The sequence below is a fragment of the Cyprinodon variegatus genome, unplaced genomic scaffold (genome assembly GCF_000732505.1).
Source record: "Cyprinodon variegatus isolate N-32 unplaced genomic scaffold, C_variegatus-1.0 Scaffold782, whole genome shotgun sequence".
Classification (NCBI taxonomy): Eukaryota; Metazoa; Chordata; class Actinopteri; order Cyprinodontiformes; family Cyprinodontidae; genus Cyprinodon; species Cyprinodon variegatus.
In genome coordinates, this window is record NW_015151235.1 from 142,596 (window position 1) to 162,521 (window position 19,926).

The window sequence follows — 19,926 nt, forward strand, 5'->3', positions numbered from 1 at the left end:
TTTTCTCTGGGTACAGTCTGGACAGGACTGATTGAATTGGGGAGCAGTCCAGTTTCTGAGCTACATGATCAGCTAATTGAATGCTACGATTCTATGCTTTAGCTGAGATAATATTCAGTTTATCTTTGACTTATTATTCTATAAGACAAGCAACTTGGGGAAGACTTTTTATCTTTGCTCCTGTTATACAAGATATCTCGTAAAATTTTGCTATAAAAAATTGTGTACATGCGTATCAATGCCTTATATTACAAGGATATGTACAAGTGTCCTCACAGACATTTTTAACATCTCGCTGGCCGATCCGTAGTGCCAACAGGCTTCAAGTCTGCCACCATTATTCCGGTCCTTTCCCTCCATTACCGGTCTTTCGCTCTGACTCCCATCATGATGAAGTGCTTCCAAAGGCTGGTTAAAGAACACATCGTCTCCAGTCTGCCACCAACATTCGACCCATTCCAGCTCGCCTACCGCTCCACTGAGGACGCCATCTGCTGCTCTCCACCTGAGCCTGGCACACCCTGAGGACAATAAGACCCAGGTCAGATGCTGTTCCTGGACTTCAGTTCAGCTTTCAACATCATCATCTCACAGCATCTGATGGGCAAACTGGAACAGCTGGGATTCAATACACCCCTCTGCTATTGGCTGCTAGACTTCCTCACCAACAGACCTCAGTCAGTCCGGGTCGGACAGAACACCTCTGATATCATCATCCTAAGCAAAGGCTCCCCTCAAGGCTGCATCCTGAGCCCCTGGCTGTTTACCCTGATGACACACGACTTTGTTCCCAGGTTCACCACCAATCACATCGCGAAGTTCACAGATGACACTATGGGGGAGGGCCGCATCAGAGACGAAAACGACCAGGACTACAGAGAGGAGGTGGAGCAGCTGGTGGTGCAGAGATAACAGCCTGATCCTGAATGTGGAGAAGACCAAGGAGATCATCTTTAACTTCAGGAAGAACCAGCCTAACCCCCCTCCACTGCTCCTCAACAGCTCAGCTGTAGAGGCGGTCAGCAGCACCAAATTGTTGGAGGTGCACATCACAGACACCCTCACCTGGACTGTAAACACCACCTCACTGGTAAAAATGGCACAAAAGCGCTTGTATCTCCTGGGGAGGATGAGGAGGTATTCTTAGCAACTCCAGAAAATCAGACACACATTGAACTCCAGGCGTAGGTTGGGTATTGTGACTCTCCATCTCAATTAGGCTGCCCAGGCCCCCACCCTGCAGCAAGCAAACTGTACCTGATCTCAAATCTTTTCCTGCATGCTGTGGTTGTTTCATGAAAAAAAAGTGAAAAAGGGCAAAGGACTGTTTGCAAAACACTTTACTTCTGCAAAAACATGTTAACACCATTTTACAGATTCAAAGACAAAAAGCTTGAAATGCAGTAAGTTCATATTTTTTTTAGGTTTTATCATAACCACAGCAGGAACAAATACAAAATTGAAATATAGAGTCACTGCATATAAAAGGGAAAAATGCTCACAATCAGAATCAGAGTGCCTTCATTTGTTACAGAGTACAGTAACAACCCATCGAAGAGAACAAAATACAAACAACATAAATGGTGAGGAAAAGTTCTTGAGGCCGCAGCCAGTGACGGGCACTGCCTTTACAGGATTGCATTTTAGCCAGCAGATTATTTATGTTTTGGGATGTTGTGGACTATATGTCAGGCAAAGTCTTTCCGTAAATATGGGGCTTGATGCTGAGAAAATGCCTTCGGGAGAGATATGCTTTCTTTTGGCACAGCCCCATGCGACTCAACAATAGCAGGATGTCTCTGTGGAAAGCCTTAGTTAGGATGGCATAAAAGAAAGGGTGCGCACAAGAATTAAGTGGATAGAAGAGTACAAGCAGCACCTGTTGGAGATATAGAAATTGACATTTATTTTCAGAAACAAAAACAAAATCTGAATTATATTACAGAGAAAAGTGCAAACCTTAGAATCTGTGATGGTCATAAGTGGTTGATGGAGCACTGCAGACAAACCATAAAAACAAATTGGAGCCAGACACAGAAAGTTGGTAAAAATAAGAACAGCCATGCGTTTGGCCATTCTGGTGTCATATCTGCTAGAGTCACGCTGGGGATTGTGCACCATACAATAGATGTGAAGGTAGCATAAGCATACTGCCATGAATGCCATTACATTTATAACTAAAACAGACACAATATAAAACTGCCCAACAGCTGTCTCAGTGTCCATAGGTAAACAAATGCTCACTCTCTGGTAGGTGTTTACGCCAAGTACTGGCAAAGAAGCAATGGTCCCACACAATAACCACCCTAAGAGCATAAGCAGGGCCGCATGCCGCAACCTCATCTGTCTGTCTGGCCTCATGGCATTAAAGATTGCATGCCAGCGTTGGAAGCTAATTGAAGTTAATGTGTACACAGATAACTCACTAGAAAACACAGATAGAATCCCTGCCAAGTTACAGCCACGTCCCGTTTGCCAGGAAATGGCATATTGGTAATAACGAGAGTGTGTGTAGAAATCAACCAATGCAATAAACAGTAAATACATACCCATGCACCCATCTGCAAAGGCTAGGTGACCCAAAAAGAAACGGGTGACAGACAGCTTCTGATGGGATGTCAATAAGATGAACAGCACAAACGAATTTGCTGAAATGGCTACAAAACTGACCACCCAGACCAATACCCTGAGGAAGCCTTGGCTCATTACATCCTCACAGGGATTCAGGGCATCAGGCAGAGGTGTGCATGACGGTCCTTTGTCTCTGAAAAGATCATTACACAGAGCAAAGTCAAACTCCTCTCCAAACTGCTCTGAAGATAAATCCACCACATACGAGCCCTCCTCCTGAGCCTGTTTGTCTGGACACCCGTCGCCAAGGTTGTTCATATTGTAATGTTGTCCTCCGGTAGTTGGGACCAATGAGCTGTTTTTTTGTCGCTGGAAAAGACCATTTCCCAGAAGCTTCTCGGACAAAAGGCCAAAGGATTCCTGCTGATTTGCAAGGGCAGCCCTAGTTAGGTTGCAGAATTTTGCCTCTCTGTGTTTAGGACATAAAAGAAAAAGAAAAACTGTGATTTAATTTAAAAAAGACATTAATCACAAAATGAATATACAGTGAACATATATAAATCAGCTGCTAGACAAAAACAACCATAGTATTTCTCAGTTTTGGTCAGTTTTGTTAAAGTGTCCACTTGTAAATTTGTTTTTAGAACTGCAAAACTTTGTGATTTATTTCATCCTTTTAAAAACCTGACTGAAATTGTATTTAGATAGGTAGGTCGGAACTTTGAGGGGAATAGATTAATTAAGGCCTGCCATTTTAATTAAAGCTTATATAAAAGCATGTTTAGGGCCCTACAGACCACATTCATACCACAGGGTTTGTACGAGCGCTGGAAATCTTTGAAAATGCTTGAATTTTGACGTGTTTTCAAGGTTTGAAAAGTGCTTATATTTTGGATGAAATGCTTGAAAATGCTTGAAATTGTAACTATTTCTTTCGCAACAAATACCTATCTAACTGAATCGTGTGTTTATTAAATGGAGAAATAAAATGTTGGAGAGCCCGAAAATGAAACCTGCTCGCTTATGTGTGTCTGCGATCTGCCAGTCTATTTCCATGTGTGACTCCGCCCCCATGAAACCACTACTGCACCATGCCGGGAGGTTGTCGTTTCAATGAATGTTGGCTGGAAGATGAAAAACACAAATTATGGATTAAACGGGGACAAACCCCACAAGTTGCATCTTGTAAAGTCTGCAAAAAAGATGTGCAGCTTTTCACAATGGGCGAGTCTGCGCTCTCGAGTCACATGAAGGGTAAGTTATAGTGACTGAGAGTACGGTGTGATAATGTATTGCAGTGTTTCCCGCAGCACTAACTTGGCGAGGCGGCCTCACCCTACCGCCTCGCCAACGTTCCAAAAAAAACCCAAAAAAACCCTGAAGTTTTAATTCATTGCCAGGCCCTTACCTTAAAACTGTACGGCTGATAATACTGAATTGCGACACCCTCTGGCTGTTTATATTACAACACCATGGCAGAGGAGTCATTTTCTTTGATCATCAGAAAACTGATAATATAAAATAAATATCTGCCTCGTGTGCTCTGACAAATGAAGATAGGATTTAGTTTTATGTATTCATTTCGACCCCCAACCCCCCGGCCGTCATCCGCGCAAAACTGGTTCCGTAAGGTGCTGGAAAAAGTTTTTAAAATGGATCTTGAAAGTGCTTGAAAAGTGCTTGATTTTCACTTTGGAAAAGGGGTACGAACCCTGATACCAATATTACTATTTACAATAGCCAAAAGCTCTGGTCCAATGGTAATAAAAACATTTTTAAAAAGGTGAAAGGGAATAAGATTACAAGGAGAACCAAAAGGTTTCATATGATCAATGAAGCTGTTCAAACTTGAGATACAGACTTAAATTGGTGAAGAGATGCTAGACAACTTAATATAGATGGGTCATATAAAAGAGGTGAAACAAGTGATTTAGGGAAAGTGAAACCTTTCAAACAAAGAAATTGAGAAATCTCTCACACAATCAGTTGTTTTTATAAATGTGCAAATTTAATTATTTAATATGCCATGATCATGGTTTTTGGACATTGGGAACCAGTGTCCATATTTCATCTTGACATAATGACCACAGAGGAAAATAAAGGTTTTGGTGAATAACCAGCTATAAGATCTCTCCAAGCAAAACAGACCTTTTGCAGCACATTTTTCTTGAGTTTCAGAACTTATAGAGTCAGGCTGGATGAGAAGCCTGCCTTGATCAACAACTGAGACAAAAGAGAGCCTGCCATGACTGCTGAGCTGCAGTTGGATGAAACTCAAGCCTTCCAAATGGAAATGTACAAAAAGGTTTGCAGGTCTGGCACAATTAGGGCCAGAACAAACAATATGTCTTTTGATGATTTTGATCATTTCATGTGTTTACTGATGGGTGGAGGCAAGCTAACAGGATGGACTGCATGCTTTGCTATGCTACAGTAACGTGTTGAGCTGTTGTTGAAGCTTGGACAAGCTTTATTCACTAAGGGTTAAACACTGATATAACATTAGTGTTCATGTGTTCCTCATATGCTCATTACATTTCCATTACCAAGTCTGACCAAGAATCATTTAGTGAAATCCTGATGTCTATTCGCTGCTAGCTATTTCAAAGAGGTTAAAGAATCATTTGACTAAAGTTTATTGGTTCTTGATTGAGCAAATCATTAAATAAAACATTATTTGGCCAAATAATGTTTTATTCACCTCATGGATTTGCATTGTGAATTGGTCTAAAAACATTCCAATTTATCTAAATTAGTGAAAAGCTTTGGTTTTCAAAATTAAAACCCATCTTAAACTGTAATATGGTTTTCAACCATGTTTCCCTTCCTCTTTATACATAGTAGTTTAGTTTAGTTGAATTTCACTAGTCTTAGTTGAGAGTGTTAAACTGAAATATGTTTGACTTGGAGCTCAATATATTTTTTTTAATTAATAAACTCTTATATTTTGAACAGAAGTTGTGGTGAATTTATTACATGTGCAGAATTAACAGTTTGACCATGATGAGAGCTCGAATCACTCTTTCATCTATTTTTCTAACACACAGTTAGTAGGACTGTGTGTCATAAACAATATATAACAGCTGAAATAATATCTGATTAAATAAGATATTTTAACACCTCTACAGGGGAGGGCAATAGACATCTTAAAGTATCAGAAATATAAATTCCCAGCTGGCTGGGAATTGAATAGAACATAAAATCACAACACCGCTCTTCAACCATATTTGATCACCACCACTTTTTAAACCCAATTAAGTTTTAACTGCAGTCAAAGTCATTTTTTTCTAAGTTTTTCCAGTAAACAATAGGTTTGGTGAAATGAATATTGCCATGGAATATAGCAAAATAATAATAAAAAAAAGAATGATAAAGCAGTTGAAGATATTCTATTAAAAATAGACAAGCATTTTATATATGATGTTAATTCTGATAATGTAGCTTCTTTTTTTTCTTTTTTTTTTTTTACAGTAATTTGTTCTATTGTGAGCACTGGAGTTGGTTGGAATGCAAAAGACATGGGGATTTTTTCAAGCACTCGATTGTTTTCTTACCTCCTCCATCTTTCAAGCATTCTAAGACCACAGCAGTGGCTTGCATAGGTCACATGGGCATTCTGCAAATGAAGAAAGGCACTCAAAGGAGGAAGAGCTTTGAGTTCCCACGTTTTGCTAATTTGAAGCCTTTCAATGCTGGTCATGCCTAATGAAGGCAAAGAATGTACTTTGGTTTCTGAAAGGTCTCTGGAGGGACAGAAAAAAACAAAACACACATTAAATCACAAGGCTTTCATTTAGTTACAATAAATTTCAAAGATCTTATGAAAGAATTCTTTATGTGTTATTCAAATTATTTTGTCGTTATATATGTGTATTTTAGCTTTTGTCTCCTTACCATGTTTCAGATGATTAAATGTGGTAATATCAGATCAAGTCTTTTTTTTTCAGCATTTTTATCGTCATTAAACTGTCACAAGTACAGCGCAACAAAATTCACTCTCTGCATTTGACCCTTCCCCTTGGGGAGCAGTGGGCTGCCAGTGTGCGGAGCCCAGGGAGCAGTGTGGGGTTCCAGACCCCAATTAGCAGTCTGTGGGAGTGAGTTTCAAACTCACAACTTCAGGATTCCCAGCCCTATGCCCTAACCACTAGGCTGCCACTCCCCCATCTAATCTAATGTAATCAACTCTAATCAGTTTGATTGATTACATTTCTATGGAGAAGAAAAGCCACATCATGACTTTTACTGTTGAAATCTGAATGAAACACCAGCAAAGCTTAAACTGGTCAAAGCATGAAAGCTAGTTTAGCCTTCAGTTTTGACAGGTGACAGGTTGCGCTTTATTAAATTATTGAGACCACAGACATTCCAGCTTCTGATTCTTGTGACAGCACCCTTTCTATCTTTGATGTTTTATGTTGCCATTTATCAAATGATCAGAAAGAAAAAGTGAGTTCAGTTGGGATTTGGGATTATCATAGGTCAATATATGGCGGGCATATGTTATAATTCCTCACTGTACAGCTTGAGAATATAGGGGATTAGAAGGGGTGAAGGAATGTACCGATATATGGACAAACTTAAAACTACAAATGACAATACCTTTAAACAAATAACTGAAAAGTAAACAGAGAACCAATCAATAAGATTATTGGCAATCATGTTATAAAAATTTTTTCATCAAACTTCCAAACTATTCTCTACTAACTAACTTGCCTCGTCATTCAAAACTATAACCAGAGCCATTAATAAGGTGATCAAGTCATCAACAAAAGTTAATGCTATAACATTGTTTATTCAGGTAAACATAAGTTCTGAGTCCAAAGAAAAATGACACTGACTGCTTGTAAAGAAGTCATGTATAAGTTTAAAGAGATGGAAGGAAACAAAGACCTGATCATTGCAACCTTCAGTTTAGAAACAGTATTAAGTCTAAAAACACTAATCAAATCAAACAGGACTTGAGGAGGAAAAAACTATGAGGAAAACTAGAAAATGGATAAAGACAGCCTTTTTGTTTACAAAGAGCTTTGCGTACAAGATGTAGCTGAGGGAAACAGTAGTCATTCTAGTTCAAGCCACTGGGAGTCAATTTTCTTGTTGCATGTTTCATTCATAAACGGTATATAAGTAGAGTGGTGGATGGGATCTCACCAGACGTACATTGGTGGACTATGGGGCCCAGCTTTTCCAGCATAAAAGCTTTAAACTTGATAGAATCTGTGAAGCTACCTTGACCCATCTTTCAATTATCATAGGATCTGCAGGGTACCAAAGCCCAAGATGGATGCCTTAGCGTTAGTTCGAAAAGTTGCATGCAGTCTGTGAAGACTGAGTGCTGCCTGGAGACAGCCTGGGTGAAATCTGCAAATCATGGACCGTATCTTCTTCTCTTGTTTTTAGTTGCCGCATTGTCATTGCTTCCTCAGAATCTTTTCAATATCTGGAAAGTAGTAGCATCTTATAATAAAAGCCTGCATTGGCTGATGTCAATAAAAGAAACAGTTAAGTAGATGGGCTCTGAGCCAGTTTTCACAACAAATGGAAGGAGAGAGGGCACATAGAATTAGTCACAGTAAAAGCCAAACCCAGAGCTAAGAAACTTGCCAAAACAACGAAACACAGGGCCAACTGTATTATCAGAGGACAAAACAGTTAATACTACTATGACAAAAAGAAAAAACTGAGAGAACATAAAGTCAGGGGTTAAACTAACAAATACAGGAGACTTTGATAATAAAAGTAAAATGAAGCAGAATGATCACTGAGTACCTATGTCCTCCAGCAGTCTAAGCCTATAGCAGCATAAATTTAGAGGTAACTCAGGATAACCTGAACCACTCTAACAATAATATTAATCAAAAAGGAAAGTTTTAAGCCTCGCCTTAAAAGTAGACAGGCTGTTTTCCTAAATGATTAAAACTGGTAGTAGGTTACACAGGAGAGGAGCCAGATAATAAAAAAAACTGCCTCCTATTCTAACTTTAGAAGTTTAAGGAACCACTTGAAAGCCTGAAGATCGAGGGTAATGTGCTCTTTTAAGAACATGAGGAACAATCAGATCAAATATAAGATGGAACCTGTTTATTTAGAAGTTAATACGTAAGGAGGATTTGAAGTTCTATATTGGGTTTAACAGCCGGTCAATAAAGGGAAGCTCAAATCTGGATTTAGCATTTTGAATCTTCTTAAGACTCATAACTACAGTTTGTGGACTTCCTGATAGTAAAGAATTATATCAGTCCTCCTTTGAAATATCTTACACATATCTTCTAGTTTCTCACCATCATCCCTGGAGTAGATATTTCTAATTTTTGTAATATTCCTAGGTGAAAAAAAAAAAAATCCGGAATCCCCTTTAATACTGGACTGAAGCCCAGTATTAGATAACATCAAGACCAATTTAATGCCATCCAGATTGGGTGACTTTCTAATCACCTTCTTTTTAAAAGACTGGTCTAAAAGCAATAGAAATCCATATGGCACTCCACATGTAACCCTGAAACACTGAAATCTGTCAGACCAATATAAACCAAACTATGTCATGGTTCCCCCTTTTTGGGACTTTTGTCTGAGTTTTTAGTTTTTTTTTTTTAGTTTTCGCTATCTAAGTAATTCTGTTTTCTTGATCTTTGGTTTATTTTCTGTTTTGTGTTGTATTTAAGACAATCTTTAGTTACTCTCTGTTGCCCCCTTGTGACTGTCTCCTTTCTCCTAGCTCCCTTCTAGTCACTTCCATCCACACCTGCTCCATATCTTCTGATTACTTCAGTCTGTGTTCCTTCTCCCATATATACTCTCCCTGTTCAGTTCTTCAGTGCTGGTTCCTTGTTGATTGTTAGTTGCTTCCTCATCTCTGGCTCTCCATGTGAGTTTTCCCTGATGTTTGCTGGTTTTTTGTCTCAGTATTTTTGTGTTTTGGATGTTTGCCTCAGTTTACATTAAATCTACAAGAACGCATCAATTTTTCACTCATATCTGCTTTTCAGTCCTCAAGCAACCTCATCCCCCTTGTTGACAATCTACTACTGTTCACTTAATCCCTATAGAATGTATAAGAGTTTCTAAAAGAAAAATGTGATCCACTGGTCAGCATCCCAAGTTGGTCTCTTCCCTTAACCAAGGTTTCCGTATGGAATAGTCTTGTAAGAATGTAAAAATCAAATTGTGTAGAAAGGCTATCACCGCAAAAAAAAAAAAGAAACCTGGCTCAGTGTAAACAGCAGTCTACCACTGACTTGAGCATAAGTAAGACAAAAGCATTGATCAAAAAGACTATCTATGTGAGAAGAGTTAAAGTATAAATAGAAGAAAAAAAAATAGATGGACATACAGGCACACAGAGAAACAGGACGGGATTGGGGCCCTGGCACACTTTCATTCTTAAGCTCTCAGTTTTGTTCTGTTGAAACACAATCTCAAAATACTTAATCAACCCCAATGGGAAATTAAAAGTTCAGTTCAGTTTATTACTTATAAGTCATATATGGCTTCATATATAGTGTCAGTTTCAAGTCACAAGACCACACCCCCACAATAAATATACATCCCAATTCCTTCATTACTGATTTTGCCTTTCACACCAAACAAGTGAATCGGTATGCATCACTTAATGCCACATTATGCTCAGTGAATGCAGAACAAGGGGTGTTGTTTACAACAAGTGGGAATGACTTCACCTGAACACTGTGATGCATGTATGCCATTTTGGTTCACCTCTTTGTAATCAACATACAGGCTTTTTCCAGTCCAATTCGTATAGTGGTCCAATTCTCAATGACTGTTACTGGTCTGTTATTGGACCTTCTTGTCACATATGTTTTTAGGGCATCATAAAGATAATTTAACCACAAGACTGAATCAATTTTGTGTGTTTCATAGACTTACAAATGAGTTGGGCCATGAATCACCCCAGAGAATGCTAATTCGGCTATATTTTCCAAATCCATATTCCTGTTAAGGTATCTGGAATGACAATGAAAGGATAAAAACATTTTGATCATTTTTTTTGCTGATTAAAAAAGAAATTTAAATTGTTCATTAAGTGTGCTGTAGAAGAAACCAGGGAGCTAAATATTAAACATAGAACAAAAGACTTCAACATGCATCATAATTTGCTGAAATAAGCTCAACAGTGTTTTTCTTTTAGTTCTCGTTATTTTTGCTTAGGTAACTCAAAGGCCTCACACTTCCTCCAGCTGGGTACTATTGAAAGCATAGTCCTGGATTTCTGTCAGGCCATTGCCATGAAGTATGCTAAAAAAAGGAGGGAGACAAAGAAAATACTCAATACCTACTCCAAAACAGCTGCTAACTTTACAGTGCTGAATGGTTTAAGTGGTTAAAAACAATCTAACAGATGTTATATATACTGTGGTTATAGGTGCCCAAAATTTGAACTGAAAATTTAAAAGAAAAAAATATTACATGATTATTATTATTGTTGTCGTTTTTCTTCTCCACTGTCGCTACAAGCATGCTTAATGTGAGGGATTGTCTTCGAATCAATGATTTGATGCAATCAATGACATGTGTTTGTTAAATGGCGCTATATAAATAAACTTAACTAGTTTTAAAGTTATTAATAGATCTATGGTACTACTGCTCTATAGAGGGAATCAAGCAAATCAACATGGCGACGCCCGTAACATTCAGGCGGAGACGGGAGCCTCAGGCGAAGAAGGCAGCCTTCGGTATATTTTGTGCATAACGACCATTAATCATTATTTTATTTAAGACCACATTTCTTTCTTATTAGTCTTTTGAGTATTTTAATAAAAAATTTACAGAAATACCCTTACATTAGTTTAGAGATTTTCCCTATCATTTTAGGACAATAAATAATCTTAGATTTGTTTTACCAAATTTCATCACGAAGAATCACACTGAATTAGGCTAAATCCAACTTACAGTGTTAAAGCATTCTTAGATATTCCAGTGAAAGAATTGGCAGGAATGACTCGTATGAAGAGATTTTGCTCCATTTCCCTAAAAAAAAAAGATGAAATGATCAGACAAAAATGTTCAATAATAAAAAGCACTACGAGTTATTTTCTTGGCTAATAAACGACTTTGCAGTTTGCATACTCAATTAGGATACATACAAAATGACATTCTCTTGTCTTGAGTGAATGTATTGAACAATAGGAAATGATGTTAGGCCTGTGTTGATGATCCCACTGCATTGAAACACAAACAAGTCAATAACTGCTGACTGCTTTAATGGAGAAAGGATAAAATCAATTGTTTTTCAACGTTATTAATAGGAATCTCTTATGCTGTAAAAAAAATAAATAAATAACACTTGCAAATACAGAAAATGTAAATAAACACTTACAGATATCTTAAGCTTGGAAGTTCCATAAAAGCCTCTCGATCAACGTACATCAGTGTTTTGATACTATTTAGCTCTCTGTTTGATACATAGACACAACCATCATGTCCATAGACACAAAAACACACATACTCAAACAACTGTTTTCTTTTGTAATGATCCTGTTAAGAAGAACAAATGTTTTGTCTAGTGTATGTTGATTAATTTGATTGGTGGATTAGGGTTAAATAAGAGTATATGGGTATTTCAAACTTAATAACATTTGTTTTTCAGAATATGATAAGTTGTTCCTGCTCCACAGCTGACCTACATATGAATAACCTTGGACAGGTGGTAAAAAGAATGCCTCTCAAGAGACATTATGGCTTCATCCTCAAAGATGTATCTGGAAAAACAAAAACAAAACAAAACAGAAGTTTAAGTAGAAAATATTACAAGTAGTCTGCAAAACATTGCATATAATTTGCCTCTTAAAACAAACGTTTTTGTGGATCAAAGTGTGCCTTGAGTTGGGCTCTGTATTAAGTTACTCACCCAAATATTTCACTTACAGTATGTCATTAATCCCATTACACTAATCATTAACAGAGGGGAAGTTTTCATATTGTGTATTACTTTACAACCAGAATTCAAATGATCCATTCAACTTACGCATGTAAAAACATTAACGCTGTCACAGGGCTGATCTAATACGATCCCCAATATTAAGAGCTAAATTGCATGTGTAAGCTAAAGAGTTCCACAATCTTTTAGTAGATGTGGTGTAGGTTACTTAAGATACATAAAAAATTAACAGGAACTGCAAAAGTGGTGCAGACAGCCTTTTTTAAATGTACATTCCATTTGTACTGGTTTTCAAATGGGAGTGTTTAGGAGAGCAGCTTTGATTTATTCGGCCCATCCCAAAGACAACAGCACTGCACGTTGATGGAAAACATGTTCGTTAGATGTAAAATGCAGGCAGGGGAGAAGAGGAAGTCCCTTGTCTGTATATGTAAAATACAAGAAAATATTTAGTGTTCTCATTTATAAAACCTAATTATATTATGGAATTCTGCTGCATAAAATGGCTGCATGCTGGACTTGCTCTGCTAGCTTGCTTTTGTTGCCTGCTGTGAAACTGGAAGAATTTTTCAGATTTTTTTTTTCTTTTTAGACACTTGTTATGATCCATAACCATAAAAACCACATTAGATTTTCAACACTAGAGAGCAGCTCATGAAGAAGGATTGCAGTGGTTTTTAAGGATACAGCCACTTTTGGCCAAAACATGGAACTGTATAGAACTGCAGCACTCTTCTACTCATTCTCCTAGCTTGCAGACATCCCAATTTCCAAAACTGATTTCCGGAACATTATCATCCAACCCCCCCAAACTTATTTTTAAGACTAATCCAATCAGCGCGCTCTCTGAAAACCAGCCACCTGGAACGCTGGTTGAACAGAGCATCGCTGTGGACAGATACGCTGCACAGCTTTCACAGGTTTCACAAGCAACCTCCCCCTCACATCCCACTCTCTCTTGTTGTCTGCGTAATCACAGTAGTTCTAATCCACACATGATGCACAAATTATTGTATTACCTGCTCGCTCTCACTCACATTAAAAAACACCACCTCCCATAGTCTAAAATCCGGGATAATTTATCCGACTTGCGGGCATCCGTGAACAACTATCGATATCAGGGAGACTCCCGGAACTTGCGGGAGACTTGGGATCTGAGCTTGAGCTTCATGCTGGTCACTTTTAAGTACTCACAAAATCCGTACTGAATATAATGCTGTGATTGTTACTAAACATTTTGTCATGGTCTTAGATCTGTTATGCTTTACTTTGCTCCATGTTTTATTGTTTTATTTGTTTAATTCATATTTTGTTGTATTTTCTGTATATATGACTTCTTTGGTTTTTATTTGTTGCCCTCTTGTGTTGGTCTCCTTTCCCTAGTTACTTCCTAGACTGCTCTTCACACACACCTGCTCCTTATCAGCTCGTTAGCCCTGCCTTTGTTCAGTCAGCCATATACTGTATACTCTCCCTCTGCTGTCACTCTTTGCTGGTTCCTTGTCATTGCTGGTTTCTCATTGCTGGTATCTTCCTACCTCGTCTTTCCCTGGCTCCTCGTGTTCGGTTTCCCCTGATGTCTCCATGGTTCTGGTTTGTTTTGCATTTTTACGTTGGATTTTTAAATTCCTGCCTTTGTTTACTGTTTTCACAAATTAAACTGCAAGAAATCACCTCAGCCTCTCTGCCTCTGCATTTGGGTCCTCAAACCTCAACCAAACTCTGACAGAAGGAACCACCCAAAATGGACCCTGCAGAGCCCAGTCTGGATGCCCCGAGGAATTTTTTCCTTGGGGTCCTCAAACCTCAACCAAACTCTGACACATTTAACATGGAATCATTTGGCGTTACATCAGCAGAACAGCGTAGGAATTTCTGACTCAAAGTACATTCCGGGAAAACATCTTCTAGCAACTAGGCTGAACTACTGAGGTGGCAGTCTTCTCCTTAAGCAAAGTTTTAGTCATAAAGGGTCTGTAGTGGGAAAAAGTATTCAACTATTCACCCTAGTTAAATAAACGGAGATCAATGGTTTTCACTCAGTTGGCATATTTATTCATACAGCCCTTATGGCACAGCATTCAGCCCTGTTTTGCCTGAGCAGCGTGCGTTCCCCCTCACTTACAACAATAGAAAGTAGTCAGAGTTAAAACAAATTACAGACACTTTGGTTAACAATAACATATTACGATTAAACCTTGAAGAAGAATCTGGTTTATTATTGGAAGAAGCTATGTCTGGTCTACAAACACCATCATGCTGAGAATTCTGTGGCCTTGAAGGTGAAACAGACAGAGTGCAAACTTTTATAGTAAGTAAATAGGATAAATGAATATTTCATAGAAGAGAAATCTAAATTTTCCGACAACAAATCAAATAAAAAGACTATTGTAAAGACATTTTCATTAAACACTCACAAAATGTCTCTTTAACTTCACTAAAGTTGAAATAATACTTACGCAAGTACCAGCTGAGTTTGAAAAGCAGGGGCTGGGGTTGCAAAGCAGAGTAAGGTAAAGAGAGAGGAACAGGAAATTTAAGCCTTCTCTTGGATCATTTTTGGCAATGAGAGATCTTGAGGAAAGAAGTTAGAGCAGAATAGGAGAAGAGAGAGGAACAGAAAATGTAAGCCATCTCTTCAATCAATCATTATGGGCAATTAGAGATCTTGAGCAACAAGTCAGAAGACTCCAAAATATAGCAAGGTTCCAGCCAGTATATCAGCAATGCAGCATTATGTTTTACTAAAAAGCAGGCTCAAGATCATGTCTTGGACTCCAGTGTCTCTCTCTCTCTCTCTCTCTGCCAAACTTTCTGAACATACAAGCAAGATGAAAAGGAAGGCTAGAAGACTTAAGGGAGGTGGGTTGGCTGACCTTGTGAACAACAGACAGTGTCATACAGGACATGTTAAAGATTTATCGCTGCAGCCCAGATATTAAACTGTTGGAAGTTGTTTTTCGGACATCCTATTTGCCCAAAGAGGTTACCAGTGTTCTTTGGTAACTGTTTACATTCCACCTTTTAGATAGGTACTGAACAGGAGTGGGTATACTTGTTGCCCCTCATCTTGGTGCCTGTACATTGGGGTTCAACCCGGTGAACAAGAGGGTTGCCTCCCTCCACATACGTGTGGGGGGATGGGTTCTGACTTGTGCTTATGCGCCAAACAACAGTTCAGATTACGCACCCTTTTTGGAGTGTTTAGCAGGGGGACTGGAGAGTGCCCCTCCTGGGGACTCCCTTGTTCTTCTGGGGGACTTCAATGCTCATGTGGGCAATGAAAGTAAGTCCTGGGGAGGCGTGGTTGGAAGGAATTGCCCACCTGACCTGAACTTGAGTGGTGTTCTGTTCTTGGACTTCTTTGCTCATCATGGATTGTCCATAATGAACACCATGTTCAAGCATAATGGTGTCCATATGTGGCACCAGGACACCCTAGGCCATAGTTCAATGATTGACTTTGCTGTTGTTTCATCTGATCTGCGGCTGCACGTCTTGGACACTTGGGTGAAGAGTGGGTTGGAGCTCTCCACCGACCACTGCCTGGTGGTGACTTGGCTCAGATTGTGGGGGAGGACGCAGGTCAGACCTGGTTGGCCATGGAGAAAGACTTCCGTAACATACGACGTCCCGAGTCAAGATCAGCAGCACACCACCCCCACTATAAATAGTGTTGGTACTGCACTGCTTCCCCCTCCTGAGATGCCGGATTGTGGAACGTATTCACTGCATGAAAAGTGAGATTTTCGTCCCCGTAAACCCCCGTAAACTCCCGCAGATCTGCCTGATTTTCGTCAGTTTCCGACAATTTGCAACCCGTGCTTGTCCGCGTTTGTCGTGCCACAAATTGTCGGAAACGGACNTCCCATAGTCTAAAATCCGGGATAATTTATCCGACTTGCGGGCATCCGTGAACAACTATCGATATCAGGGAGACTCCCGGAACTTGCGGGAGACTTGGGATCTGAGCTTGAGCTTCATGCTGGTCATTTTTAGTACTCACATAATCCTTACTGAATATAATGCTGTGATTGTTACTAAACATTTTGTCATGGTCTTAGATCTGTTATGCTTTACTTTGCTCCATGTTTTATTGTTTTATTTGTTTAATTCATATTTTGTTGTATTTTCTGTATATATGACTTCTTTGGTTTTTATTTGTTGCCCTCTTGTGTTGGTCTCCTTTCCCTAGTTACTTCCTAGACTGCTCTTCACACACACCTGCTCCTTATCAGCTCGTTAGCCCTGCCTTTGTTCAGTCAGCCATATACTGTATACTCTCCCTCTGCTGTCACTCTTTGCTGGTTCCTTGTCATTGCTGGTTTCTCATTGCTGGTATCTTCCTACCTCGTCTTTCCCTGGCTCCTCGTGTTCGGTTTCCCCTGATGTCTCCATGGTTCTGGTTTGTTTTGCATTTTTACGTTGGATTTTTAAATTCCTGCCTTTGTTTACTGTTTTCACAAATTAAACTGCAAGAAATCACCTCAGCCTCTCTGCCTCTGCATTTGGGTCCTCAAACCTCAACCAAACTCTGACAGAAGGAACCACCCAAAATGGACCCTGCAGAGCCCAGTCTGGATGCCCCGAGGAATTTTTTCCTTGGGGTCCTCAAACCTCAACCAAACTCTGACACATTTAACATGGAATAATTTGGCGTTACATCAGCAGAACAGCGTGGGAATTTCTGACTCAAAGTACATTCAGGGAAAACATCTTCTAGCAACTAGGCTGAACTACTGAGGTGGCAGTCTTCTCCTTAAGCAAAGTTTTAGTCATAAAGGGTCTGTAGTGGGAAAAAGTATTCAACTATTCACCCTAGTTAAATAAACGGAGATCAATGGATTTCACTCAGTTGGCATATTTATTCATACAGCCCTTATGGCACAGCATTCAGCCCTGTTTTGCCTGAGCAGCGTTCGTTCCCCCTCACTTACAACAATAGAAAGTAGTCAGAGTTAAAACAAATTACAGACACTTTGGTTAACAATAACATATTACGATTAAACCTTGAAGAAGAATCTGGTTTATTATTGGAAGAAGCTATGTCTGGTCTACAAACACCATCATGCTGAGAATTCTGTGGCCTTGAAGGTGAAACAGACAGAGTGCAAACTTTTATAGTAAGTAAATAGGATAAATGAATATTTCATAGAAGAGAAATCTAAATTTTCCGACAACAAATCAAATAAAAAGACTATTGTAAAGACATTTTCATTAAACACTCACAAAATGTCTCTTTAACTTCACTAAAGTTGAAATAATACTTACGCAAGTACCAGCTGAGTTTGAAAAGCAGGGGCTGGGGTTGCAAAGCAGAGTAAGGTAAAGAGAGAGGAACAGGAAATTTAAGCCTTCTCTTGGATCATTTTTGGCAATGAGAGATCTTGAGGAAAGAAGTTAGAGCAGAATAGGAGAAGAGAGAGGAACAGAAAATGTAAGCCATCTCTTCAATCAATCATTATGGGCAATTAGAGATCTTGAGCAACAAGTCAGAAGACTCCAAAATATAGCAAGGTTCCAGCCAGTATATCAGCAATGCAGCATTATGTTTTACTAAAAAGCAGGCTCAAGATCATGTCTTGGACTCCAGTGTCTCTCTCTCTCTCTCTCTCTGCCAAACTTTCTGAACATACAAGCAAGATGAAAAGGAAGGCTAGAAGACTTAAGGGAGGTGGGTTGGCTGACCTTGTGAACAACAGACAGTGTTGTACAGGACATGTTAAAGATTTATCGCTGCAGCCCAGATATTAAACTGTTGGAAGTTGTTTTTCGGACATCCTATTTGCCCAAAGAGGTTACCAGTGTTCTTTGGTAACTGTTTACATTCCACCTTTTAGATAGGTACTGAACAGGAGTGGGTATACTTGTTGCCCCTCATCTTGGTGCCTGTACATTGGGGTTCAACCCGGTGAACAAGAGGGTTGCCTCCCTCCACATACGTGTGGGGGGATGGGTTCTGACTTGTGCTTATGCGCCAAACAACAGTTCAGATTACCCACCCTTTTTGGAGTGTTTAGCAGGGGGACTGGAGAGTGCCCCTCCTGGGGACTCCCTTGTTCTTCTGGGGGACTTCAATGCTCATGTGGGCAATGAAAGTAAGTCCTGGGGAGGCGTGGTTGGAAGGAATTGCCCACCTGACCTGAACTTGAGTGGTGGTCTGTTCTTGGACTTCTTTGCTCATCATGGATTGTCCATAACGAACACCATGTTCAAGCATAAGGGTGTCCATATGTGGCACCAGGACACCCTAGACCATAGTTCAATGATTGACTTTGCTGTTGTTTCATCTGATCTGCGGCCGCACGTCTTGGACACTTGGGTGAAGAGTGGGTTGGAGCTCTCCACGGACCACTGCCTGGAAGTGACTTGGCTCAGATTGTGGGGGAGGACGCAGGTCAGACCTGGTTGGCCATGGAGAAAGACTTCCGTAAGGCTTCGAAGCGATTCTGTTCCACAATCCGGCATCTCAGGAGGGGGAAGCAGTGCAGTACCAACACTATTTATAGTGGGGGTGGTGTGCTGCTGATCTCGACTCGGGACGTCGTATGTCAGTGGGCGGAGTACTTCGAAGACCTCCTTAATCCCACCAGCACATTTTCCATTGAGGAAGCAGAGCCTGGGGGCTCCAGCTTGGGTTCTACCATCTCTGGTGCTGAAGTCACTGAGGTGGTTAAAAAGCTCCACAGTAGCAAAGCCCCAGTGGTGGATGAGATTCACCCTGAGTACATTTGGGCTCATGATGTTGTGGGGCTGTGTGGCTTACCGCGGCTCTGCAACATTGAGTGGCCATCAGGGGCAGTTCCCCTGGATTGCCAGACTGGGGTGGTGGTGCCTCTATTTAAAAAAGAGGACCGGAGAGTGTGTTCCAACTACAGAGGAATTAAACTCTTAAGCCTCCCTGGTAAGGTTTATTTCGGGGTGCTGGAAAAGGAGGGTCTGTCGGATAGTCGAATCTCAGATTCAGGAGGAGCAGTGTGGTTTTCATCCTGGCCGTAGAACACTGGATCAGCTCTACACCCTCAGGAGGATTCTGGAGGGTGCATGGGAGTTTGCCCAACCAGTCTACATGTGTTTTGTGAGGGCGTGTGCATGTGTTTTTTTTTTCATCAGGGTGTGATCTACAGCTCTCACTGGAGTGGTTTGCAGCCAAGGGTAAAGTGGCCGGGATGAGGAACAGTGCCTCCAAATCCAAGACCATGGTCTTGAGCCGGAAAAGAGTAGAGTTCCTTCTCCGGGTTGGGGAGGATGTACTGCCTAGGGATGGGAATCGAAAACCGGTTCCTGTTCAGAACCGGTTCCGTATTTTCCGATTCCATGGCATCGTTTGGCAGCTCGCTGAACGATTCTTTTTTCGATTCCCGCAGCACCAGAGCCTAGAGCGCCGGCTCTGGGGAGCACGACTTACGTCACGTTTTTTACGTACGTCACGTAATTTACGTAAGTTACGCAAGTTG

At 40.2% G+C, this 19,926-nt stretch overlaps 1 protein-coding gene across 1 annotated transcript in view; it reads right to left on the bottom strand.

Moving 5' to 3' along the window:
• Positions 1-1,452: 1,452 nt before the first annotated feature.
• Positions 1,453-19,926, bottom strand: part of LOC107098490 (thyrotropin receptor-like) — a 32,271-nt gene continuing 13,797 nt past the window's right edge. The window contains exons 3-11 of the mRNA XM_015396209.1: positions 12,216-12,290; positions 11,909-11,983; positions 11,676-11,750; positions 11,482-11,559; positions 10,759-10,827; positions 10,459-10,536; positions 6,126-6,314; positions 1,960-3,040; positions 1,453-1,879 (exon numbers count right to left, since the gene is read on the bottom strand). Of these exons, the coding sequence (XP_015251695.1) occupies positions 1,682-1,879; positions 1,960-3,040; positions 6,126-6,314; positions 10,459-10,536; positions 10,759-10,827; positions 11,482-11,559; positions 11,676-11,750; positions 11,909-11,983; positions 12,216-12,290 (1,918 nt within the window). The 3' untranslated portion in view covers positions 1,453-1,681. The remainder of the gene's footprint in view (positions 1,880-1,959; positions 3,041-6,125; positions 6,315-10,458; positions 10,537-10,758; positions 10,828-11,481; positions 11,560-11,675; positions 11,751-11,908; positions 11,984-12,215; positions 12,291-19,926) is intronic.